Below are 25000 nucleotides of genomic sequence, written 5' to 3'. Positions count from 1 at the left end.
CGGTCAGAGTCCACTTCTAAATATGAGCACGAGACAGGCTGTACCCCAAACCGACCCCCATCAGAAATCGAGAAAGGGATATTAAACGAGACAGAGTGTGGTTTGAATTCTCCTGCAGGGGTGCAGTAGTGTGCAACGTCACTTTGCATACAGCTTGAGAGCTCAGTGTAATGACATTCTTGGTACCTGCAGCAATTCAAAAAGCCCCAATTAAACTAGCCCTAGAACAACAGAGATCCTGTCACATTGAAGCCGTAACGAGCTTGTTAATAATGTATTGCTGATGAAATTGAGAAGGGAGTGCTGTTTGAATCACTGGGATGTGTTTCAAATGCCATTCAGTACATGCAAGTGTTATTTTTCATGAAGGGCGGGACAAGAGGAGGGAAGACCAAAACGTTTTGCACTTTTAGTTTTTGATACTCAAAGTAAATTTTGCAGGAAACGGCAATGTAGGATTGCAGAGAGCGCTGGACGATTCGAAAACGAAGAAGACATTTCCCACCCTGTCGTTCTGCATGGGTTAACATCAACACAGGAAATCAAAGGGTCAAAATGTTCAAATAAGTTACTAAACTAAGGTTATTTGCACACTTCTAACTGTGGGAGCTTATTTCAACATGCAGTACTCCCCCTGCTGGTGAAAACGGCATTGTCATGCAGTGATGATCAGCTGTACTGCTTGGTCTGATAAATCTATTGTAGAAAATAAGGAACATTGCCACTAATCAGTTCACATATATAATATTAGGTTAATCCATTCAGTCGTATGTATAGAATTTTTTTTTTTTTTATGGGACCCCCTGAGTAGAAGTGGAGAGGAGTACAGTTCCTGAAGAGTGAGCGATAGCTGTTGAATAAGTGAACAGTCAGATTTAGTGTATGTTAATAATGATTGAGCTTTCTGGCTCTTCCTTTGCACCTGTGCAGACTGTTACAGCGAGACCGAACCCGAAGACGAGGACTCGAACTCCCCACGAGTCCCCAGACACAAGGCTTACACAGTGAGTAGCGACAGTGCCTCATTTTATACAACCACCCCCCTTCATGAGATTTTCTATCTTTCAAGTGTTATTTTTTTAATAGCTCTGCGTTCGTTTCCTTATACCTAATTGTAAACTTGTGTTTAAAAGCTTTTTCTAGTCGCCTGTCTTAGACATATGTAACAGTTCTAAGCTTTGAGAATCTTGCCAAGATTTTTTTTTAAACTTCTGTGATATGTTAAGTACAGTTTCGATATTTATGAAATGTGTTTTAAAAAATCTGCTTTGCAGAGATTGAACTGGTTTGGCTTGCGATTCCCTTCCACAGAAACGGCAAAGTGACCAGGTGCACACGATATCAAAAGGCACAAAAGGGAATGACGCCAGGAATAAAGAAAATATACCCCAGAGTGGAGCAGCCACCTCAACACCAGAGAAGACCCAGACAGGTAATGAGCAATACACACCCCCGAGGACGGACAAAACCGAATCCACTGCATGCAAATCCCTTTGCCTCAGCTATTCACTGGTGCATTTAAAGACTTAATTCAAAGTGGTTCCACACTCCGGTCCTTGAGATCTATTCCAGTCCAGGTCTTTGTCCCAGTTAAGATTAAATTCATAAATTGCTGAGAATTACTTCCCTTCGATCAGGGGCGGCTCCAGAAATAATTCCTAGTGGGGGCATAGCCTCTGGGGAGCGGAGCCAAGGAGAACATTTTAGGGCTAATAAGCTCTGACCACCCAGAGCACCCTAATTTCTGCTTCTGTAGCGGTTGTTATCTCTGAAGTCATTATCATGCTTGAGCAATAATATAAATACATACATTGCTAACGTAGCTGATCCTGTATATTGTGCTGTGTTACTGTGAGTGTTTTATATGAGAAAGAAGTCACTACAGGGTGGGAATTAGGCTGTAATTCACAGGGGTGAAAGTTAGCCAGGGGTGAATGTTAGGCTGTGAAACCTGTCGTTTAATTCGGAGTGCTCTCTCATTGGTTACTAGTGATGATGTCAGAACATGTACAATTGTTATAAATTACCAGCAACAAAGCTGTGTGTAGTGACAGTGCAGATTAGGCAAAAACGAGTTGATTATACGATTGTCACCTACCAACTACCTACACAGTCCGTGTGATGGGCTAAAAAAAGAAAGGGGGTGTCTCAAGCCTCATGACAGAACCGCCCCTGCCTTTGAGCAAGCCCTGCACCTGCTTCGAAACATAAATCCTCACTCTGTAACGCTAAAACCGTTCTTCAGCGCTGGAACTCTCCACACTTGTTGCATGACTATATAGCTGAGTTAAAGGAGCAGCCTTGCTTGACGCGTTTCAGTTTGGATTTCTGCATTGTCTTGTTAGGGGTCAAGGATGACATGGACAATCTGTACGATCAGATCAAAGAGGGAGGGGTCTCCCTCATTGGCAGCCAGCAGCTGTCCACCATGGATCACTTCAGGAGATCCTTCATCAAGAGGAACAAGAACCCTGTGATCAACGAGAAAGCGCTGAGACTGCGGGCACTCAAGAGCACGCTCAAAGTAAGCTGCAGAACAAGCGTTCTCTCCACACTGCCCTAAGGGTTAGGCTTTCTGCTGCTCACATTACATACCTGCTTAACACTGTTACAGGTGCTCTCTGTTTCTGCTCAATACCTTTGTTTACTCAGCTTACAAACCAATGTCCCTTTCCAACCATGGGAAATGCTGAATTTCTGAAGTGGGGTGGTTTTAGACATGACCACTAGGGAGTTTATTTTTGTACCCCTCTGTGCAAAAGGGAAAATCGCAGTTGGAGTGGGAATAGAACAGTTAACCCAGTGAATCCATATGATAGAGTGCATTAGTTGAGAAAACTCGTATTCCATGCTTGTATGAAGTTGCTGTTTTAAGTATGTGTGTGTAACTACACCTTGCCTATGGCTAATAGTCTGTGTTGCAGAATGCTGTTGGTTTTACAACAATATGAACTCTTTTCTTTGCATTAGGCAAAAGAGGCGGAGCTTCACGTCATCAACAAAATCCTGGACAACCCAGAACTGACGTCGCAGAAATACAGAGAGTGGAAAGTCAAAAACGAAGACCTCTGCAATGAAATTGCGAAACTGGCCAAGGCGAAGGCGTCGTTTCGAGGTGACCAGCCTGCCTCGCTGTGCAGCAGTGAATCAGGCATGGATGAAGAGTTGCCAAGCCCAGCCACTGACTCTGAATTCATGGTGCCTGGGGTGGACATTCTGGCGGGTTATAGAATAGGACAGGGAGAGTCGCTGGTGGATGATCAACTGCCAAGCCAAGGACTAGAGCGTTCCCCGCAAGCAGTGATGCCTGTAGCGAAGCCACGGGACTCACTTGAAGAAACAGCTCACAGCAATGCCACAGTAAGCAGTAGCCATGCGACGGTCAGTGTCTCTTCAGAGGATTATTTCTTCATATAGGCAATTCAGCCTATAACATTCACAGCAACTAACGTGGAGACTAATGACTCTCCTGTTCACTGAGCCGGTTCCATTTGAGTAAATATTTGGGGGAAAGAGAAAACGAAACAGTCTGCTGCGTGTTGGTAAAGTGTGGCTTTTACTACAAGCTTAGACTGATTAATTCTGTGGCAGCATTTTCAAACAATAATACAAACTGTTTTATAAGTAAACCGCTCAAATTGAGGAGCTGAATTGGGCTAAGCAAAGGCCACTATTTTCAAAATGTTTATGTGTAGATTTTGGAAGAGTTTATATATCGTGTGTGTGTGTGTGTGTGTGTGTGTGTGTGTGTGTGTGTGTATATATATATATACACACAGAAACCACACAGTAGTATTACCTCCTTAAGGAAGGATTTTGCCTGGCTGGGTATCATGCTCAGCATTATGGGCTAGTTTCTCAAAGCCATTTACACCAAAACATCATTACCATGATCCGATAAACCACAACCAGTAGTGTGATTCTGATCATTGTTTAGTTTTGTTGTTAATAGCGTTTTTTTACTATCAGACAAATGAGGAGCCTCTGGTCAGTACACACTGACCACTGGCCAGTTTTCAGCTGGTTGTGCTGATTCAAGAAACAAAAAAAACACCCTGTCAATTTCAAATCCCTTTGCTGTAAATTGACATTGCCTGTGTTATAAAGCTGTGTCGGGGGTTTATATATGTGATGGCTATCCAGTAAGAAGGCCTGTTCTTCAGTAGTGCTGGAATTCTCATCAGGAGTGCTGAAGGAGAGTTCAGAATCCTGAAGGAAGAACACGTGGTGAGTCTCAGTCATGCTCACCACAGTAGAGCGACACTGTGATTAAAACAAACCAACCCAGAACGTGCCTCAACCAAAACACAACTGGAATACGACTTAATATACTCTTCCTCCTCTCTGACAGTGTTAACGGGAGTGTTGAGTTACACTCTCATTAAATGCAGTAGAAGGGTTTGGTGTTACGATGTGATTGTGTTTGAAGTTATTGGGACTGGTAAATAAATGCTGAGTTTCGTTCATTTTACTGTATCTAACGGTATCTGTCGGGGTTGAATCCTTGCACGTTGGATATTGTCTGTATTTAGGATCTTTTTTGAAAAAAAAAAAAAAAAAAAAAAAGATTTTGACCTTTCAACTTCCTCAGTTGTCACATTACTCAAAGGGACTGGTGGTGGAAAGTTGTAAGGTCGCAAGCCTTCATGCCTGTTCCTTCGAGAACGAGAAGAACATGCTGAGAGAACGAGGCTGTCAACAGCAGTGACAGCGGTGAATACAAAGGGAGGCCTCAACAAGACAACAAAACAAGGAGCTTTTAACCAATTCACTTTTTGGGAATCTGTCCCCAGAGTGCCTTGAATAACTGTACAGTGAGTTGAGGTGTGGTTTTGTTTGTGTATAAACTGTAAACGAATGATTGTATATAGCTAAAAGAAAAGGGAGGGACAGCGCAACAACAATAAGGTTTGCTGAGGTTAAACGATGGTCTAATTCATGGTTACAATATATAACTAAATGTGTTATTACTATAACTATACATGTACTGTAATTACTGTCATACAGTATGAACAAAATGTAAAAATAAACATTTTAGTAAATTGGTGTGTTTTGGTCCATTTAAAAATATGCTCTCTTGTACTCAGGAGAGGCGCTATACTGTTTTGTTGTCCATAACGCTGCAGTGTTTGTCATAATCCACCCCAAGATGTCTTTAGTTTTTCTGCACTATTCCTACACTTTCAGTGCTTGTTTAGTGGCTGAGATGGTGTTCATTTAAAACGTCATTGGTAAGGAGCAGACAAATGGTTGTAGTGCAAATTTCTGCCAGTTTCAATATAAATTAAAACAAATAATCAATTAGATTATTACATTAGGAACAATAAATCACTCGATATCACAGGTGAGCTCAATAAATCGTTTCCAAGTGCATCACTAGTTTTTGCAATTCCTGGCCTGAATTGAATTTGATGATGTGGCTTTTCAGCTAGCTGGCTCCACTCACTCTGCTAATATATTGAAGCCACATATTGATTAACAGCACAGTTCCTTGTGTGCGTTGTTTATCGTTGTGTTAGGCAGACTTCTGCACCAGTTACAACATTTACTACTGCACGTCTGGTAGCCACTGTATGTGTGAACGGCCCCAGCGTTTTATTTCAACAGAAAGAAACATTTTCCAATTATGAACGTGCGGTCATACTGGGTGACGTCATGTGCAGACATACTGGGTGACGTCATGTGCGACGAACGTTCTTGAATTGACAGAACAGTGCACATGACAAACGTCATAAAGCAAAACACATATCCAAATAAATGTGTAAACGTGTGCAAATAACCTAGACGCTACGGAAGTGAATGGAAAGGTATTTGTCTAAAGCCATGAAGAATGGAAAACACAACAACATTTACAGGAAAGGTAAATTAGATCGCTGGCCCACAGCAAAACAATAGCGCCTGCATTCGGTACACGAAAGCCTAGGGGGTCTTACATCTGATTTTTAATATGGACAAGTGCCGGTGGTTTATATCGGTCTTATTAATATCACATGAAAAGAAAAATGTTAAAAGAAAATATTATCCATATTGTATTTCATTATTAAAGAAAGCAAGTTTTTTTTTTTTTGGTAGGTTTTGTTATTAACACGTTGTAGGCTATATGTTCGTACTGTAATTTAATAAATGCATACTGAAAAACAAAAGAGGAAAATCGTCTCTATTAAAGACGGAATAATTAAAAACTACTGGACAAGTGCGAAGAATTCAACAACATACGCAACTTTTTTTTTTTTTTTTTTTTTTTTAAATATATTCACCCGTCGTCTGTAGTTCGCCAACTCTCCACCAGCCGGTACTATTTCACCATTTTCCCTGCTACTCAAACCGAATCTACGTTGTAATCTGCTTTGCTCCCTGATCAGTAGTGTGCAGCTACGATATGCGAAAATCAAGCAGAACGCTCCTTACACGAGAATGGGAAAAATTAAATTAAATATCTAATATAATTATGCATTAAAATTTTTTAGAATCATATTAGTTTATAATTGTTTTATATCAGAAAAAAATATTTAAACATTTTTATTATTATTATTATTATTATTATTTATTATTATTATTATTAGTAGTAGTAGTAGTCACTTTGTTTTTGAGTAAAACTCCAAGTATAGCATAGCTGATAACGTGTGACTATTGTCACACTTCCTAAGCGTACAATTACAAATCTTCATTTGGAGAATTAATCTATAATTAATTTATATATATATATATATATATATATATATATATATATATATATATATACACACACACACACACACACACACACACCACTGGTCTTATAATAATAATGGAGACGAGCATACTGAAAAACTAATTATAATTTTAAACCCTTTAGCATTTTGGTTTGTCAGTTTTGAAGCTAAAGCGATTTTTATATTGTTCTCATATTTGCACAAGCAAAGCTACCAGTACCTTCATTTCTTGTGCTGAATATATGTTTGTTCTTGGCTTGTTTTATATTTATTTTTTGTGTATTTTTGTTTTCGTTTAATACAGTTACAATGTAAAATCACTTCCTGTGTTGTAGGTCAGATTTACTCTAACGGTCTGTCTTTCAGAACTGGCACTAGTGTGAACCGTTCTGCCTGTCCCAGCATGCCATGCTCTCCCCTCGAAGCAGCAGTGTGGGGGCTGTTTCCTTTTACTGTGTTTTGTTTCTGTGAAGTAGAATTCTGAGAAGCGAAGGAAAAGTTCAGCCTCTAGGGATGAGCCTGAGATTGAAGTGATTGACTTTAAAGAAATCTTGCAGGTTAAGGTGAGAATTAAGATCCACAGGACAGCAGTAAGAATAAATCAAAAGTTCTGTATATATCAGACTATAACACATACATGATCAGTTCACAGGGGTCCATTACATAAAGGTGCCAGTCCCATAGAGTTCATGCATCTATAGTGCTGGAAAACAATTGACTACACCTGCTGTTTTTGTGCATTCTTTTGTGTAAATGAGCTGTCTCTTCTGTGACCGATTAACAATACAGAGCAACTCTATCCCCCTGACAGTTTCACTCAAGAGACAGCACAGCAGATCACTGATAGCTGGTGCACAGCTGGTTCCTCTTTCCAGATTTGTCCCCTACAGTACCACACCCTACCAATTCCATTTACACAGCGTCCTGCACGTCCAAGTGACCTCCATGTCCAGGCTGTCCAGCGCACTTTACAAAAATATAACAGACTAACAACAGCTCATTAAAGGCCACATCAAATGCAACTGTTTTAAAGATGTAAAAATATTGATTGGATTCCAAATAGAACCACTAGGGTGAGTTCCAAAGTGAAGGAGCTTGAGAACTAAATTCGTTGCATCGTAGCTTTCCAATCGAGGGCTTTGAATTGTCAAGCCACCGCTGTTGGCTCAGTTCAATTTAGGGCTTTCCTGGATGCCACTTACAGTGCACCTTCGTTGACAGTCCACCTCGTGTTTCTAATTTGTTGTCCAAGCCCTGGCTGGTTTGTTGCCTTATTGATTTATGTATTCTAGGATGACCAGCAGGTGGAGAAGTATGTGTCCCACGTGCTTGTCGGATCGCTTATAGATCACATGGTTTTTAAGATGTGCATCTTGGGTTTGATTATTGGGAACTCCATTATGATTGCTTGCCAGACCAACCCATCCATTGCCGAGGTATGAGAAAACAGCACACTGTTTTATTTCTTTTAACTGTATTGATTTGTTTCTAGTTTCCTGTTGTGGTGCCCTGCCCCTTCTACACAATCACTGTGTTTATCCCTTTGACCTTAATCTTTTCCAGACCTATGATACTGTGTTCAGTGTGTTTGAGCACATGGTCCTCACAGTGTTTATCTGGGAGATTCTTGTGAAATGGTACTATGGGTTTTATATCTTCTGGAAGGTAAGGATTTGCTACTAGGGAAGGCAATATGATATGTATGCAACATTTGGAAATATTAGCTCTCGTCTTTTTCATGAGAAATCTAACCGTTAGAGAGCACATTTTCACTGTCCCCTTATTTTAGTGCTTGTCATCATTTTAATACAATTCTGTACTGTCTTACGTCAATTTCTAAGTTCAGTAGCTGCGAGTTCTGAGTACATAGGCTAGATCTGCCAAAGTGTATGTAGAAAAGTAAGAACTAAATTCCCTTTATACGTTCAGCATTGCACTTGATGAGAAACACATTATTTATTAAGATGTCCTTATTCTCCCCTTTTTGTGGTTCGACATTCCCTTAGGAAAGTTTCCGACAGTAAAAGCACAGCAAAGTGTAATAAAGCACAGTGAAAGCATGGTAAAGCTTGGGTAAGCATTCTAAAGTACGGAGAGGCATGGTCAAGCATATTAAAAGACATGGCAAGCCAGGGTGAACTCTGGGAAATACATTGTGTAACCATGGGAAAAATACCTTGCAGAAATACCATGGTATAACTTTTCTAAGGGTCATCTTTTCTTTAATCTAGTCATAAGGTTTAACATCAATCTTTTCTCCAGCCAAAACAGTCCCTTTCTGTTTTTAGGATGGCTGGAACATCCTGGACTTTCTAATCGTCCTGTCCCTGGTTCTGGGGCCTGCTGTTCAGGCTTTTATGAGCAGTAAGGTGTTCAGGATTCTTAGGTGAGGAATGACGGTTGAGGCAATCATTTATAACCTCAAATGTGTTTTTAGCAAGGGAGTAACCCCCCACACAAAAGGCAAAACTATAAACAACTATAGGTTTATTAGACAAACTTCATCAGTGTGCTTTTCACGGTTTTAGTGATGCTTTGTCTGATTGTATTGCTCTCCTCCCTGTGAGAATTAGATGTTAATGTCTCCCATTAGTATTAGAATATGTTGATGCTGGTGGTGCAGTGTCATGGTAAAGCAGCAACTGGGGGGTGGGACATGTGTTTTCTTAGAAATGGTTGTTTCAGTTAGATTAATGTGTTTGTGGATCTGTGCGCTAATAGAGAATGATCCGAGCTGAGCCGAGCCACACATTGGGAGACGCACTGTTGAGACACCTTGTGATTGGTTACTGGGATTCCAATCCGATTGTTGACACGCCTTGTGATTGGTCACTGGGATTCCAATCCGATTGTTGACACGCCTTGTGATTGGTCACTGGGATTCCAATCTGATTGTTGACACGCCTTGTGATTGGTTTGCAGGGTGCTGAGAGTGATCAGCAGCATTCGGGGCCTCGCTGCCCTGCGTGGCATCGCTATGATGGTCCAGGTCATCTTACAGTCCATCCCAGACATGGCTAACATCTTCCTGCTCCTGGTCATTTTCATGCTGGTAAGGCGCCCCACACAAACCCTTCAGCTGCCTGTGTCCCCTCATTGCCACAGCACCCACTACCTTGCACTGAATAGCCGAAAACGACATCTTCTGAAAGCTGGCACACTGCACAGCACAAGGGTACTTCCCATCATGCATCATTCACTGGGTTTGGACAATTCATTAATTAGAAATTCCTGCCATATCACAGTTAATGGGTGTAGGGCCACCAAGGGAGACTTGGACGGCACTGATTCATAAGAACATAGTTTATTACCAAAACTCTAGTTCTTTGCCACCCATTTGGAATATGGATCCTACGGTTTTGTGACCAGAGTTGAACTCTTTCTATTTAGCAGCATTACATTTGTTTTGCCACTTTTTCAGCCCAGTTTTGTGTGTGATCTAAATCCCTTTGGATATCCTGGGTGGATGAAACACTTGTAAGCCGGCATGCTGAGTCTGTTTAATATTTTCTGGTGGGAGAACACCAGAAACATCAATTCTATTACAAACATCGTTTGGCTTGTTACTTGGCAGTTGTTTTGTAAGGATAACGGAGCTATAACCGAGCATTAATTCTAATTTAATCCCAGCCTCTCTCCAAGGGGAGCGATTCTCTAGTCTCAGATGCATGGATGGCAGTGAGACTCCCATTGCACTGCAGTTTGATCCAGTCCTGGTGTTTGTTGCTCTCCTCAGGTGTTTGCTGTGTTTGGTGTGACGTTGTTCGGGGCCGATGTCCCGCAGTCCTTCGGAGACCTGGCCACAGCCATGTATTCCCTCTTCATCTGCATCACTCAAGATGGCTGGATGACAATCTATAAAGATTTTCAGTACGGATTACAGATCAAGTACCTTTCTAAAGCAGGCAACGGGAAACAGTTTAGTTATCAGTTGAACCACGGGATGTACATTCCCTTGTGTGGACCGTCACCTGATTAATTCACATTCCTAATTATCTTCTAACTCTAATTCAGTAGTTGATCATGTAAGTTAGGTAAGTATTAACACACAAGAGGGCATGGGCTGTGCTGAGTGGCTTCAAGCACATGGGAAGTGGGTTGTGTCAGTGCAAAGCACGCACTGAAATGTGTTATTGGGCTTCTAAAAAGGCTAGTGCTGAATTGCCCCTTTTCTATTTATAGAGCCGAAGGTGAAGGCCTCAAGTATGGGGCTGCTGTCTATTTCTTTGTCTTTCTGACGGGAGGGGCATTTATCTTTGCCAACCTGCTGGTTGCCGTGGTGACAACGAATCTGGAGCTGGCAATGACAGAGTATGAGGACGTGACAGACGACAAGGGAGCAGCACAAGCCTCAACAGTGAGTGCTTGCAAACAAGGGTGGTCCCCCCGTGCGTCACGCGCGATGAGGAATGCATTGTGGAAGTTCATTCCAAACACTCTCACTTGGATTGAGATTGTAGCGACAATGGAAGATGCCTCAGTTATGTTGAACAGCCTACTTGCATATGACCGTCATTTTTGTCTGCTAAGCACAAGGTTGTTTGCAAACCTACGACCCTGAAATAGGAATCTATCCTCACTTTTACCATGTAGGAGAAACCCGAAGAGGACCTTGTGAAAGATCTGGAAGTGGTGCATGTGGAGCAGGTGATAAGGGAGACCACTATGACCTGTTGGCAGAAGCCCCACAGGTTTAGCTCCCTGGAGAACCTCACCATTGTGTCATTCGAGCAGTTCTGCATCGTGCTGGAGGCCATACAAAAGAACAGGAGGGACTACAGGATAATCCGACAGGAGCTGGATGGGTACCGTTACTTTTTAAGTTGTTGTTGTTTTTTACCTGCAGTAAGCCACTTGGGATTCAAAAGTGAAATGGTAATAGGGTTGACTACTTGACGTTTACTTTTGAAGTTATGGATAATCTAGCTGTTGTGGATGTACTCGATAAAGACAGTGCTGCTTTGTGCCCCCTGTTCTTTAACCTCTTTTGTGATGGTTTGTGCTGTCGTCCCAGCATTGTTGAAGAGGTCCGCGGGATCCTGTTCAACCGGGAGCAGGAGCAGGAGGTCATCATGCGCAACAAGCAGGTGCCGATGCTCAATGAGAACCTCCTGATGAATGAAATCGCTTCTGGGAAGACCGGGGACATGCTCTCCACGCTCATGATGCTGGAGAAGGTAAAACAAGGCGCTGTGAAGACATGCCAAGAAACGCTCGCCGCTTCTTATCCAAGCCAAGGTCGAGCCGTTGCACCCCGGTGCGCCTGGCAGCCACAGTTTATGTGTTTTTCAATTCAAGTGAAAACAGCGTTCATCTCTATTTGGAACACAGGTTCCAATGGCCCCTTGAGGTTCGTAGCTTGATTTTAGCAGCGTGATTTCAGTCCTATCAAAATTCTGTAGTAAATATGTAGACAATGCACAGGGTAGGGTTTATTGTCACAGTAAATATTTTGAATGCACAAATACAGCAATTCAACAATGACATTTTTTGCACAGAAATAACTAACATTCACACTCATGGCTTAAACTCAGACTTTGATGGGCTTTTTTTACCCTTTTACACATGGTGCTTGCAAGAGCACAGGACTTAGAAACAGTGGAGAGTGAGTGAACTTCACCAAGGGTTCAGAGGTAATTCGCTGATGCCCAAAGTTAGTCCAGAATTAGTGCGAATGGGGTTTGTGATGCCGGTTACCAAAACACCAGGTGAACAGTTTCCCTGTCTTGTATCAAAGACATTTTCTCAACAGCAATGCGATCCCAGCTGCTGTTGTAGGTTTCTGAGGAATAAGAGTTTGAGTGACGGATTGACTCTGACTGCACGCCTTTTAAATGTGTTTTAACTGCAGGCCAACATGATCGACTCCGGGGGGGCGTCTCCGAGCCTCTACCAGAAGGGCACAGTCCTCCAGTCTGTGATGAAAGTGAAACGGATGTCAATGTAGTTGTGCCCAGGCTGACACAGCAGGCTCGATTCTTCTCATAACTATCCTGGTGCCCAAAGTAACGCCCCGAATATTTTAACTTTACAATTTTCTTTTTTTTATTGACCCTTAGAACCCCCCCCCCCCAACCCAAATTCGGTCTTTCTAAAAAAAAAAAAATAATTTACCTGAAACTAAAATCATAAATATATTCATATTACAGTTCTCAGGTTGAAAGAGATATATTTGAACACCCCTCTCTAATCAATACCTGTTTCTTACTTGATTAACAATAGCGTAACCCCAGGAATAATGTAAACAGTGACTCTCGGTTGCCTTAGCAACCACTAGGCCCTGTTGTCCACATACAGTTTGTGCTGGCCTATCAAGCGTGGTGTCCCTCAGTCAGAGTGCCGAGCTCAAAGAGAACGGGCTTGGAAATAAGCCCATTTGGTATGACGTGCAGCACCATCGTCAGTGGGTGAGGGAGAGGAAGGCGTGTGGATAATTTGTGTGATTAATAAAACGATTACAGTGTTTAAACTCATGTCGTGCCCGTTGTGATGGCTTCATTAGAGCTTCAGGTTGTTTATAGTAATAAAGTTATTGTGTTTTTTGTCACAGTATGTTTATTGATTAATCAAACCACCAGGGGTACAGCAGCCTATTCGCATCCCATCAGGAGCTCTGTGGATTGTAGTGACTCAGATAACCAACACAGGGTGTTGACAATTGGCAGATTTTTTAAAGACCAGCACAGACATCCATTAGAATCAGTGTTTGACTCAGTCAAACTGCAAGAGCCATCACATTTATATCTAATTTTATTTAGCACTTAAGTATTGTGCAACATGGTTGATATAAGAGACACCTGTAAACAACTTCAGTATTCTTTCAGTATATGACAAATCTCATACAATACAACAGGCATTTACTAGGCTAGTTTGTACTTCAATAATGAGAAATTCACCTGAGCAGATAACTTTCGTGTCCCTGTTTTCCTGAAGGCCATTGAAACATCACATAAATGCCTTTTAAATAGCTAAGAACACTATTACTGCTTTCACAGCTGTGAAGTAAAGGAGGCAGTCATGTAAGCACTATACACCGGAACTAAACACCCTTGACCTTTTGTTCATTTTTGTTTTTCATTGCTTGAAAAATTCCAAATAAAGAGAAATAATCTACTGCAATGAGTGACTGACCTCTTCCAAGATAGGAGTTCTGAATGTCTTGCCTGCTTCTGCTTTACACAAACTACAACTTAGGAGAAACCAAGGATTCGACGGGCATTGAGACAAAACTACAGTACACTCCCCCTTCTCCAGTCTTCTCCAGTCTCCAGTGCCATGAATACAGGACTGAAACCTTATAAAGCTCATCTAAGAATTGACTTCGTAGCTGTTCTTGTCTTTGTTCCGGGATCCTATGCATATATTACATTTTGGACGACTGAAGCTGAGCGAGAGTGCCATCCCACCCAGGATTTCAATGCTACTACCAATCCAGCCAAAATACAGGGAGCTCCCGCCTCTGTAGCGTGTGTCCAAGTCTGCCCCGAGCACCTGCATTTTGCTGATGTAGAGCCCCAGGGCGGTGAGGCTCAGGCAGCCGGAGAGAACAATGATGATCCCGCTGGCTCCTGCCACGTTGCGGAGGGGGAAGTCCATCCAGCAGCGGATCCCGATGCTGGCCAGCACCATCCCAACCCCGCAGAGGGAGAGTGAGCTCAGTATGAGACCACGTGCCCCTAGGACGCTGGGGTCCTGCTGGTACGCCCCGGACACGGGCCAGCAGTGCTTGAAATCCGATGCCACTACCAGTATGCACGACTCCCAAAGGCCGTCGTGTTTAATTGAGGAGCTCTTGCCCAGCTGGATGTGTCCCTCCCTCCACTGCGGGGTGATTACCGCCGTGAACACGAATATCATCCCGACTGGAGTGCAGACTATCCCAGCGATCATGGGCGCGGGGGTACGCATTCTGGGGTCACTCCGCAGATAATGATCCTGAAAGAGAGAATCAAAGGAAGTGTTGATTAAGGCACTTTTAAATATTCTACACAATTTGGAATGTCCATTTATACTCCCTCCCACAACAGGACACGAGAACTGGTGAGTGGGCGTCCTCCCATCCCACGACCAAGCCAACTGGCTGTTCACACCTAGGAGCTCAAGTGCAGATGCAGACTCACCCTGCATAACACCAGATAGTGCCTTTATCAGCTGATCCACCTGGGAACCCCGTTTTCATAACAGGCTGTTCTGTTTAAAGGATGCTTTATATCATCTACATGTTACATTCTGTTATGTGTGATCTATATTTGTGTGTTTGTTTCTGCCACGCTTATTAACTTTTCCAACAAAGACTGCTCAAAGCTGATTTTCTGAAACTAGGTGGGGAAGCTTATTAGTGTTGCGCAGCCTTCACATCTGGGCTTCAGCGCACAGCGCAACACTAATATGCTTCCCCACCTCAGTTAAAAATGTTTGGGGAAAATGGGCTTCACCTGAATAAAAGTCCAAATAAATTCTGAAAAGAAAAAAAACACAAAAAAAGCCCAGAAAGATGATTGCCAAACCAATAAAAGACTTTGTGGGAATGTTTCTCTGCTGACAAGAGATGAATATATATTTAAACCCTTGGTTATAACACATTTGTTAGCCAATTATTGCACTTACCAGGAAAACAAAAAAATGAAGGACTAACCTTGAGCAGTGTTTTTAGTGTCTTTATGGTCATTAAAATTCCAGGTGACAGAGAGCCACATATTCTTTTGTTGTTTTTTTTTAAAGAAGCAATTTAACAAGGAGAAGTGAGGTCTGTATGTGTGAAAGCTTACAGGAGACCTCACAAAAGGTCTGAAGGGTCATATCTCTTCAGTCAGAGTCAGATAAATAATTCTAGGGTTGCCTTAGCAACTAGGGCTATCGAGAATGATGAACAATGAAATAAGAGACAGCTGAGTTTATTTAAATTAGAAGGCATTTTGACAGATAACTCAAATCACATGGAAACCCCCTCCACCCCTCCCTGCAACACCTTTCCCTTTTTGTTGTTAGCCACCTAGTAGTGATTATACAAACTTTGATATGCTACCGCTTCATTCACCGCTGAGGTGTCTTGAAGGCTTGGGTGTTCTATCTACTGCACATCCATAACTATTAAAAACTCAATGGTGTTGAATTTAGAAATAATAAATAGAACCTAACATTCAATGACGAGAAGTCTTTTTCAGTGTCTTCAAATTTAAACAACGAGGTGTTTTTTTGTTTTTAGTTTCAATATGAAACCAAAAATGGATAAATAGCACACCCTTAGGCTTCCATAATGTGATGCCAGGCATGAATCTAGATGAATGGCTGCAGATTAATAAAGGAACACAAAATAGAATTCCAGTGAAATAATAAGTAACGTTCCATTGGAATCATTAGGATTCAGCGACGATCTGCTGCTAGTTTATAAATAAAGACATTTAAAGAGTGTTAGGGGGAATGAAGCAATGATAAAGAAGTACAATATTGATGACTGCATTTTTAAATGTGCCCAGTATGATTTGTTTATTTTGACACTGTCATGTGAATGTTCTCAACTGTTACATGACTGCTATGTGTTACACAACAGAATCAACCTGTGTGGTTTATAAAAGTGTAACCTGAAGACACTCAATAACACAGAGCAGACAAGGACTGAAGTAAATGTGTTTTTATTCATGAAATAGAAAGTGCATTATATCTTTAAAGCAACTACATTGTGAATGGTGTTTACTATGTGCAAAAGTGTGTGCAATATCTAATCTATATAGTTCCATATCTCAACGAATGGAAAGGGGAACAAATATTACATTTTAATAGTGTCCATTGAAAATAGTCTTCTAGTAAAGGCCAAAACACATACATTTGTTTTGGGATGTTCTACGAAAAATGATTCAGTTTTGGAAAAACCCTTTTGAAACCCTAGCCAGGCACAATCCTCCTTTAACTACCTCACCCCGCCCCAATTAAACACGTCACCAGTTGATTGGGTTTTTATTCGCGTTGATAAAATCAACAGAGAGGCTGGTGGTGTGACCCGTGAAGGGGAAGGTTACGTTCAAGTCAAGGCAGACGTACGCAGTCAAACAGCGATGGCTTCTTCACCTTCTCTTCTAGTAATCAGCTTCATAAGGCCCATTGTCTTGTCTGATGAAACAGGTCCCCTTGCAGCTGAAATTACACATGAGTATGATCCCTGACGCTACCTGTATGGACCCCCCTAACCAGCCGAGATACAGACACGTTCCTACTCTAAACTTGTCCTTGACGTCAACGCTCGGATCTCTGAATGCTGCCAGGATTTGATATGCCCTGCAGGACACTATGCAGACGTAGATTGCTCCCCAGAAAGATATGAATACCCCCGCAGTGCCAATGAGGTTGTGATTAGGGGCATCACCCCACCAGCGAACCCCCAGGTGGGCTGCAAGGTAACTCAGGGCTCCCATGACCACAGAGATGATTGTGGTAGCCCGCTGGAGCTGAATCCACCACGACACTGCTGTCTCCTCTGGGAGAGGTTTGCACTCAGGGGTGTTGAGGGTTGTCTCTTCCCTGCAGGTCTCCCACAGGCCGTCATAGAAGAAGAGGTCCATGGAGTAGCCTGGTCTCTGGGGAAATTCTCTCCACTGTGGGGTTACCGTGGCAGCCAGCAGCAGGACCCATCCGACCGGGGTAAAGATGAGCCCAATTATCATGGAGCAGGTCACCATGGTTGTCCTCAGGTCTGGGGATTTCTTTTGTCGGTGGTGCCAGAAGAACTTGAAAGTCCAGTGTTGGAAGCAAATCAATTAGATGAATATAAACTTATTTTCCTGGTAAGACAACTCTGCGTAAACCTTTTGCAAACCAGTTGATTAATAACAGCTGTAATGTTTTGTCTGTTGTCAACTTACCTAAGCTTTGTAAAATTGAATTGGTATAGTTTTAATTAAATAAAAAATCCATAGTTTCAAGAAAGTTGATCTGGTTCTTTAGTCCAGTAGATACCAGTCTTTCTTAAGAATTAGATTCTGGTTCTGTGTGAGCTGATATGCTCTTAGTTTCAGATCTTGTGATGATTCTTAAAAGCTTTCTGAAATATAGATTTTAGTTGGTTTCTGGTTGCAGGATTCCCGTGAAGAATTATTTCCTGGCAAACCTTTCTTCAGCTCACAATGATAATAAGATTTCTTGAATGCAACGCTAGTCAATACGCTTTCAGTTTCTTCTCTGTAAGCTTGATGTAAGGTGAATTCCAATATGAATCCATTTCCAATATCAGCCCAGTTGTTCCGTAGGTAATTTGTTTGAAACAGTTGGCGCTGAGGGGCTGGTGCAGCTGTGAATATAGTTCAGTCTGATATTCTTGAAACTTTAAGTTCACCTTGGTGTGTGGGGTTCTAATGAATGCGTGCTATTTTAAATGTTTCCCACATTGTGTTCCTTTGAATGTTAATGAGGTTTTTGAACATGTAAATGAGATTTCTCAGGTGGAAGAAGTTAAACATTAATTGATATATTACCTGTAACTTTCCCTATTAATTCATTGTTGTACTCAGAGAAACAGGTAGAAATTGTAACCATATATACTACTGTATAAAGTCTGTCTTTTAAACTAGATTGTATAAAATGTATTCTCAGAGCTTTACCTGGTGAGTTATTTTAAGGTCTGCTTTTTAATTAGAAATACTTATGTCTTGGTAGTTTTAAAGTTTCATGAATAGGATATTTTCTATATAACAACAGACTTCGATAAAAACATTCTTTGAGTCAAGCTTTGCATATATGTGGCTATAAAGACCTTTGAGGTTGCATATGGTTATAATCCTAGAAACATAATTTATACAAACATGTCATTTTCTAATAGCAAGTGTGTGTGTGTGTGTGTGTGTGAGAAAAACAACTATTTCAGCCTTTCAAACCCAACAATGTTACTCTCTGCGATATTACAAATCAACTAAATCATTATTCCACAAGAAAGGAAGGTATCGTTATGGCAACAAGCAGCAGTTGCTGTATTAGCCTAGCCTGAAAACCTTCTTTTTTAAATCAGCGTTGAGTTTAATGTATCCCAGCTCATGTTCCACTGTTGTAATGAACAGTAACAGATAACCCTACAGGCATCAGTTTCTTTGCTGGGCTTTGGCAGCTCCGCCTGCACACTGTTGCCAGTTCTGTTTCCTAAGAAGCGCTTCCAAGAGAGTAAATGGTTTTCCTGTGAAGGACGGGTCTTCCAAAAAATGCCTTTGTGCAAAGTTGAAATGTTAGCTAAAAACAAAGCCAGCGCCATTGGCATGCCAATTAGTGTTCTTTCTTATCAGCATTAAAAACAAGTGCTCACAAGAAATGATTAGTTGAATTGGCTGTGCTGTGCAAATCCACCAGCCTCACCTGTAACACGCAGCACCTTGCATATATAGTGTGTTTCTCATAAGACTGATTGTCTATATCCCACGTGTGTTCTGTTTTGCAGAAAAGCTACATCTCCCTGGTGCAAGTCAGTTTCAGTAGTGATGGGCGTCAGCTACTTATTTTGTATTGCTGAGTTCTAGATGGTCCTGCAGCTTCATTATATCCAGACACTTTGACTGATCTAGCCTATGTTACGTATGTCTGCAGCAGGCAATTATAATTGAAGAGCAGCTGGTGAAGTAAGATAGAAGCCATGGTATCCAAAAATAAAACCACAATATTTTAGAAACTCAGAATGACAGCAAACGCGATAAAAAGCCACAGTAAAAACTTATGAAAATGTCTTGTGACGCTATACTCTTTAAGAGAATTCTTGACATTTGTAATGAACCGGTTTCTGTTATATTGTGAACAATCTGTATCACACGGCATGCTTTTATAGTGTCAATGCGACCCTCTACACTATTTTTAAACATAGATTTTGACCTACATACATATATATCGGCTCCCTAAACACATTCTACTGTATTAATTGTGTCAGAAAGCTAGAATTAGATCTCATTCTTTCTCAGTGTACATGACCATAAATGAATGTATTGGAGCTTTTATTTTTTTATACTGTCCAAACTAAAACCAAAAACCCTATGTATAAATATAACTAAATAAATAACATTAGCTGTATTTATATAAGCAATGCTGGAGGCAACTTATTCTGTCTGCAATTCTCTTGAACAGTATGTGCAGTGCAGCTGTATGGAGGTGTTGCTGTTTATCTGACAATGCTGTTCTGGTGCTCGCTGATACAGTAGTTCAGCAGTACAAATAGAAAGACAGGACAGCTCGAAAGACATTTTTCAAGATGCACATTATTACAACTAATGATTCTACATCGTCTTTAATCTATCACCCCTTCCTGGTGCTGCCTTTAGTGACGAAGCACCTTGTTAATCTGCAGTGGATTTGATGACACGCACACACACAATAGCACCTCTACCCCAGTTCACTGATCACAATCGGAATGATAAAAGTGCACTCACCCTGCTCAGCAGTGCCAGTCGTAGCAAGATCCTGCAGCAGTGCAACAACTGAACTCGTCCTTCGCAGCCCCAGCCATTCAAGACGCAGCTGTGATAGATAGGCTGGCTGACACGCTGACAGCCCCCCTCCATGCTCAGCAAGTTTAATCAGAAAGCATGTTACCTTCTCATTAGGGCTAGAAGCTGTGAAGTGATGACATGCTTTCATCCAAAGGGCAGCGAGGTCAGCCCTTTGAACAGTGGTTATTTGCTGAGAAGGGAAATCCCTTTCCAAGTAAGGACAGGCACGAAGGCAGATCCCTTCCATTCAAGTTTCCTCAAATTTACTTTACGTTTTCCTAATATTTAATTTTTTTTTTTTTTTTTACAAATGTGTGCTGGATGATTCTATGCTGTCGGCTCTGCTTATATCATTATCTGCCATGCTGGGTAACTATTCCAGCAAAACCAGCTTCTTGAAGAACTCCAAGGCTAATCTTGGGAAATTAGTTTAGGCTTCAGTGCAAAATGAATCATGTACATGCATCGTGCAACACTAATATGCTTCCCCGCCTCATTTCCTCTTTCAGTCGTAAGAATGGCATATAATACTGTAAGCAGGAAAAAAAAAAACACAAGAATAATACAGAACACACATAATATGATTTTAAATGGGGTAAAACGTTTAGTAAATCAGCAGATGGCAGTATACTAGAAGACACAGAGTCAGCACGAATTGCATATAAGGTACTCTGCGGTATACCTGAGACCTGAGTCCTGTAGTTTGTCTCAATGTGATGCTCTTTCACGGAGCTGTAGATTTACTGTGGTTAAGGGCACTTACACTGGCAAGCAGTCTGAGCATAGAAAATAAAATGATGAACCATTGCAAAATACAATTAATGCATATTATTAGCAAGAGAAAAAGGTAAGTGACTGCACGTATTTACATAAGACAGGGTTCCATGTAAATTCTAACTGTGTCACTACAAGCCTGCACAGTATTTTATTAAAACTTTTGTTAGGATCCACATTGGTACAAAGTCACTGACTGAAATTGAGGCTTCCTAGACTAGAGGCTGCACGCAACTTAGGGGAAAGCAGGTCAAGAGAAGAACTCTTAAGAACTGGAGCAACAGAACCCAGACCCCTCCTAATGATCGCAAACACCATAAAATAATTAAATGACATCTGGAGATGCTTGCTCTTTACGTTAACACCACTGGATTTAAGTCACAGGTTGGGTTTTAGTCTATAATCTTTTCTACAGTACCATCTAGTGGTACAGTCCAAACATAGCAAGCCAGCCCGTTTCAGGATGTCATGGAGACGCCTGGATCTTTATAGCTCATTCCGAGAGTGGGTTTTTAACATGCATTTCCCAAAGCACTAATGTTCGAGTGTCCTTAGCATTTATCATGGGTTTCAGGTTAAACAAAACTGGATGACATGAATCCCATTGTTAAACAGAAAGATTTAGGAAGTCTTTGCTCCAGTGCAAAAAGTTCGGACTAAAATAAATTGTTAATATATTTTACATTTTCACCATGGTAAATTGGCACAGTAATTAACGTTATTTATTATGCATTCACCATGTTTATCAGAGGCTTAACCTGCTTGTATGTGCTATGCCATGCTTATACAATGCTTTCCATATTATTTAAATGTACAGAAGAGAATGGTTCTGGGTTCAGATAGCCAGGTATCTTTTGATCCAGAGACATGGGAAGGGTGAAAAAGTAAATGAAATGCTATTTAATAAAGATAGACAGACAGGCAGTGCTTATGGTTTAGACTTCTATTTACTAAACATAAATGTGCCTCACCACGTTGTCACTAAAAGTTTCAACGAAGTACGAACAGTATTCTGTATTCAGCCAGCTAAACGATGACCTGCAACCGCAGAAAGGAAAGAGGACGCAACAACATAATCTTGAAAATCAAATTCTGTGAATCTTTTATTTCTAGCTTTCAGCTACAAAGGTGTCAGCGAGGTACAACACATTTAAGGGACAATAAAATGACATTCGAGTACAGACAATGGACGCTGTGCCGCAACATCTACTCAAAGAGCGTATATCATTAATAAGGCCATTGGTCGGGCACGCAGGACCTCTGACAACACCTCAGAACTGATTGGTTGCTACAGTTTATAGGTTCCGGCTGCACCTGAGATTAAAGCACTTCATAGCAGACTATGATCTGTAGGTGTGCAGGTTTTTGGATGGTATGGCACAGCTGAGGTCACTTTTACAATCAACAAAGCCATTCTTTGCTTGGCAACAGAGTAGCCTGAGAAATGTTGCTGCTTTTTATCACATAGAAATACCAAAAGAAAAGTGATACATTCAGTGACAAATGCTCCGAGTCTGTTTGAATGCCTTTATTAATTATTCACTGCTAATTGTGGGTGTTACTCAATCAGAAAAAAAAAAAACCTTTTCATTTCACCTGCCATAGATATTTGTAACATGGGCTAGATTAGCCAAAATGTCTTTTTATGTACGAACCAGCGCCATCTAGTGTTCTGCTACTCTGGATCAAGTTTACTTTTGTTTTGCTTGCAATACACTGCAGTGCATCATCTGGTACAGCCATTTACTAATAGAAAGACACTTTGGCTGAACTAGTCTACATGTCCTATAGCAGACAACTAGAACCGAAGCACAGCTCCAGAGCTGCTAGTCAAATAACTTATAAAAAAAAAAAAAAAGTTTGAGTAACTTCAAAAAGAAACATTTACAATGATTACTGACATCATAAAAAAGTGAAAGTAGAATAATATTGTTCATCTTATTACATTGTTCTTTGAGCTGTATTAGTATATATAATATATACGAGTATATATAATATATATATATATAGATATATATATATATATATATATATATATATATATATATATATATATATAATTTAGAGAAACTCGAAGTTATAATTTTGTATTCTCTAATGCAGATGATATCCTGGACAGCAAACACAAAAGCACACACATCTGAGTGGTTTATAACCCTAGCACTAAACAATCAGGTTAGTGATTCAGCAGTGAAAGATAGAGCAGGAACATTCAGAAAGGCACAAGTATGGACACATACATCTTACCTCACTGCGTACTCGCACCTCGAAGCGTTCGGTGCTGTATTGTTATTGTTGTAGGTTTCTAAATGGCTCAGGGGAGAGTGTCAAGTCAAGCACATGACTGTTTCAACAACAAAAACTCAATTGAAAACCAGTGAAGACATTAGAAAATACATGGGTTTTTTAAGTTGATCTGTTTTGTCATAGTTTTTCTTTGTTATAATACTTGAAACCGTAGCTTATTAAAAGAAATAATTTCTACCAAGTACTGCAAATAACAAACCAACAGACAAACTGAAAAGGGCATTAGCAGCATGTTGTTTTGTTTTTTTGCAGATGCAGATATTGTTAGAACAAAACTCAAACCTTTTCACAAGTTTAGAGATATGATACAAAAGACGACCGCCAATAAAGAGGTGCAGAAAAATTATGAGAAACTCGAAGTTATAGCACAGAGTATTAAACAGTTTCAACTAAATTTAGCAAGTTAGAGTTAAAGCTACACCCCTTTGTTTGAATATTCGTACAAACGCTGAAATGTGTTCTGTGGCAAAAAAAATAAAAAAGGCGCTATTGGTATTCTTTTGTATTTTTATAAATTGTTGTATCAACAAAAAAACGATGTATTAATGACAATTGAAATAGATAGCTACAATTTGTTTTTCCTTTTGTAACTCAAATTTAAAGCATATTCAAAAATTCATTTTGATTGTGAATGAATATTAAGGGAGGCATGTTTTCTGTACACCTCTCACTCCCTGTCTGAGTTCAACTGGAAGGTTCTCCCATTACACATACTCCTTCATGGGCAGGCTGCCCCCAGAAGCTGGCTTGGGGGGAGCAGGAGCTCTGTTGGACAATAGGTTTCTGCCATAGCCCCTCCTGTAGTCCCATTCACTTTGAGGACAGTTGCTGCTGAGGAGGGCACCTCCCAGGATCAGGGTGGCGGCGGCTGCCCAGCCCAGATAGATGGCTTGTCCGAGCTCCTTCTTGTGGGCAGTGGGCACCAGGGGGTTGTAGAAGTCACTGATGACGGAGTGGGCAGTCCAGGAGACTGGGATAAGGATAAAGAGGCCGGTGATCATGAATATGATGCCCCCAGTCAGGGCGAAGCTTGTCTTGGTGTGCTGGTCATCCCGGGCGCATGTGGTGCACTTCAAACCACAGCAGGTAAACAGGATGGAAAGCATACCCAGGAAGACAGCAAAGCACATGAGGGCCCGGGCTGCTTGGATGTCGGCTGGGAGAGCGAGCATGGAGTCGTAGGTCTTGCATTGCATGTGTCCTGTGCTCTGGTAAATACAGTTCATCCAGATCCCTTCCCAAGTGACCTCTGCTGTCAGGATGTTGTTGCCGATGAAGGCTGTTACCTTCCACTGGGGCAAGGCGGTGGCCGCGATGCCCATCACCCAACCGGTTACCGCGCCAGTAAAGCCGATCAACTGCAGACCAGTGCTTGCCATAGCTTCTTGTTGGTTTGGGTGAACAAATGCTGGAAAGTCTCCTATTCCCTCCTTTCCTTTCTTGACAGCTGCCTGTTCAGTTGTCTCACGGTCCCTCTCCGCTGTCAGCTCACTTGGAAAGCTGTTGAAACACTACACCAGTATAAATTGCTCAGTCTGCCAGGTTGACCGGAGCCAATAAATTATTAAATGACAAATATAAGAGTAATTTATATGTGTGTGTGGCTAAACACAAGTGCTGTGGGGACCACAGCTGCCTCCAAATTAATAGGATTCACAGCAGAGTTTAATAAGCAGCAAACATGGTTTCTGTCTGCAAATGCAATATAGAATATATCTTACCCAGTTTCACGTCTTCTAAGCGTCAGTTGTAAAATACAAGTGCAACCTCAGTAAC

At 41.2% G+C, this 25000-nt stretch overlaps 4 protein-coding genes across 5 annotated transcripts; 2 read left to right on the top strand and 2 right to left on the bottom strand.

The window, feature by feature from the left end:
* The first annotated feature begins 6 nt into the window (after positions 1-6).
* Positions 7-4464, top strand: LOC121308285 (interactor protein for cytohesin exchange factors 1-like). Its single transcript, XM_041240578.1, has 4 exons — positions 7-1004; positions 1312-1432; positions 2346-2524; positions 2971-4464. The coding sequence occupies exons 3-4, from the start codon at positions 2360-2362 to the stop codon at positions 3415-3417; spliced, it is 612 nt and encodes a 203-aa protein (XP_041096512.1). The 5' UTR covers positions 7-1004; positions 1312-1432; positions 2346-2359; the 3' UTR covers positions 3418-4464.
* Positions 4465-5830: 1366 nt separating this feature from the next.
* Positions 5831-12639, top strand: LOC121308283 (cation channel sperm-associated protein 4-like). Its single transcript, XM_041240574.1, has 11 exons — positions 5831-5860; positions 7169-7255; positions 7985-8128; positions 8256-8357; positions 8981-9078; positions 9615-9744; positions 10429-10580; positions 10875-11049; positions 11286-11497; positions 11707-11869; positions 12544-12639. Exons 1-11 carry the CDS (start codon positions 5831-5833, stop codon positions 12637-12639), a joined length of 1389 nt encoding a protein of 462 aa, XP_041096508.1.
* A 332-nt stretch (positions 12640-12971) lies between these two features.
* Positions 12972-20153, bottom strand: cldn23l (claudin 23-like). Its single transcript, XM_041240579.1, has 2 exons — positions 20084-20153; positions 12972-14627 (listed from the first exon to the last, which is right to left on the bottom strand). The coding sequence occupies exon 2, from the start codon at positions 14598-14600 to the stop codon at positions 14001-14003; it is 600 nt and encodes a 199-aa protein (XP_041096513.1). The 5' UTR covers positions 14601-14627; positions 20084-20153; the 3' UTR covers positions 12972-14000.
* Positions 20154-22993: 2840 nt separating this feature from the next.
* LOC121308284 (claudin-4) lies at positions 22994-25000 on the bottom strand. Of its 2 annotated transcripts, none has more exons than XM_041240575.1 (2): positions 24946-25000; positions 22994-24735 (listed from the first exon to the last, which is right to left on the bottom strand). In XM_041240575.1, the coding sequence occupies exon 2, from the start codon at positions 24601-24603 to the stop codon at positions 23929-23931; it is 675 nt and encodes a 224-aa protein (XP_041096509.1). In that variant the 5' UTR covers positions 24604-24735; positions 24946-25000; the 3' UTR covers positions 22994-23928. The 2 variants fall into 2 exon arrangements, with proteins under 2 accessions (XP_041096509.1, XP_041096510.1); XM_041240576.1 differs by having other exon boundaries at positions 22994-24724.

Source organism: Polyodon spathula, unplaced genomic scaffold (assembly GCF_017654505.1).
Source record: "Polyodon spathula isolate WHYD16114869_AA unplaced genomic scaffold, ASM1765450v1 scaffolds_631, whole genome shotgun sequence".
Lineage (NCBI taxonomy): Eukaryota > Metazoa > Chordata > Actinopteri > Acipenseriformes > Polyodontidae > Polyodon > Polyodon spathula.
Note: the sequence above shows the minus strand (reverse complement) of the source record. Positions and strands in the feature narration are given on the sequence as shown.

Coding starts and splice junctions, on each gene's coding strand:
- LOC121308285 (XM_041240578.1), top strand. CDS start 2,360: ATGGACAATCTGTACGATCAGATCAAAGAGGGAGGGGTCTCCCTCATT. Junction 2,525..2,970: donor CACTCAAGAGCACGCTCAAA/GTAAGCTGCAGA, acceptor TCTTTGCATTAG/GCAAAAGAGGCGGAGCTTCA.
- LOC121308283 (XM_041240574.1), top strand. CDS start 5,831: ATGGAAAACACAACAACATTTACAGGAAAG. Junction 5,861..7,168: donor CAACAACATTTACAGGAAAG/GTAAATTAGATC, acceptor TCTGTGAAGTAG/AATTCTGAGAAGCGAAGGAA. Junction 11,050..11,285: donor GAGCAGCACAAGCCTCAACA/GTGAGTGCTTGC, acceptor TTTACCATGTAG/GAGAAACCCGAAGAGGACCT.
- cldn23l (XM_041240579.1), bottom strand. CDS start 14,600: ATGCGTACCCCCGCGCCCATGATCGCTGGGATAGTCTGCACTCCAGTC.
- LOC121308284 (XM_041240575.1), bottom strand. CDS start 24,603: ATGGCAAGCACTGGTCTGCAGTTGATCGGCTTTACTGGCGCGGTAACC.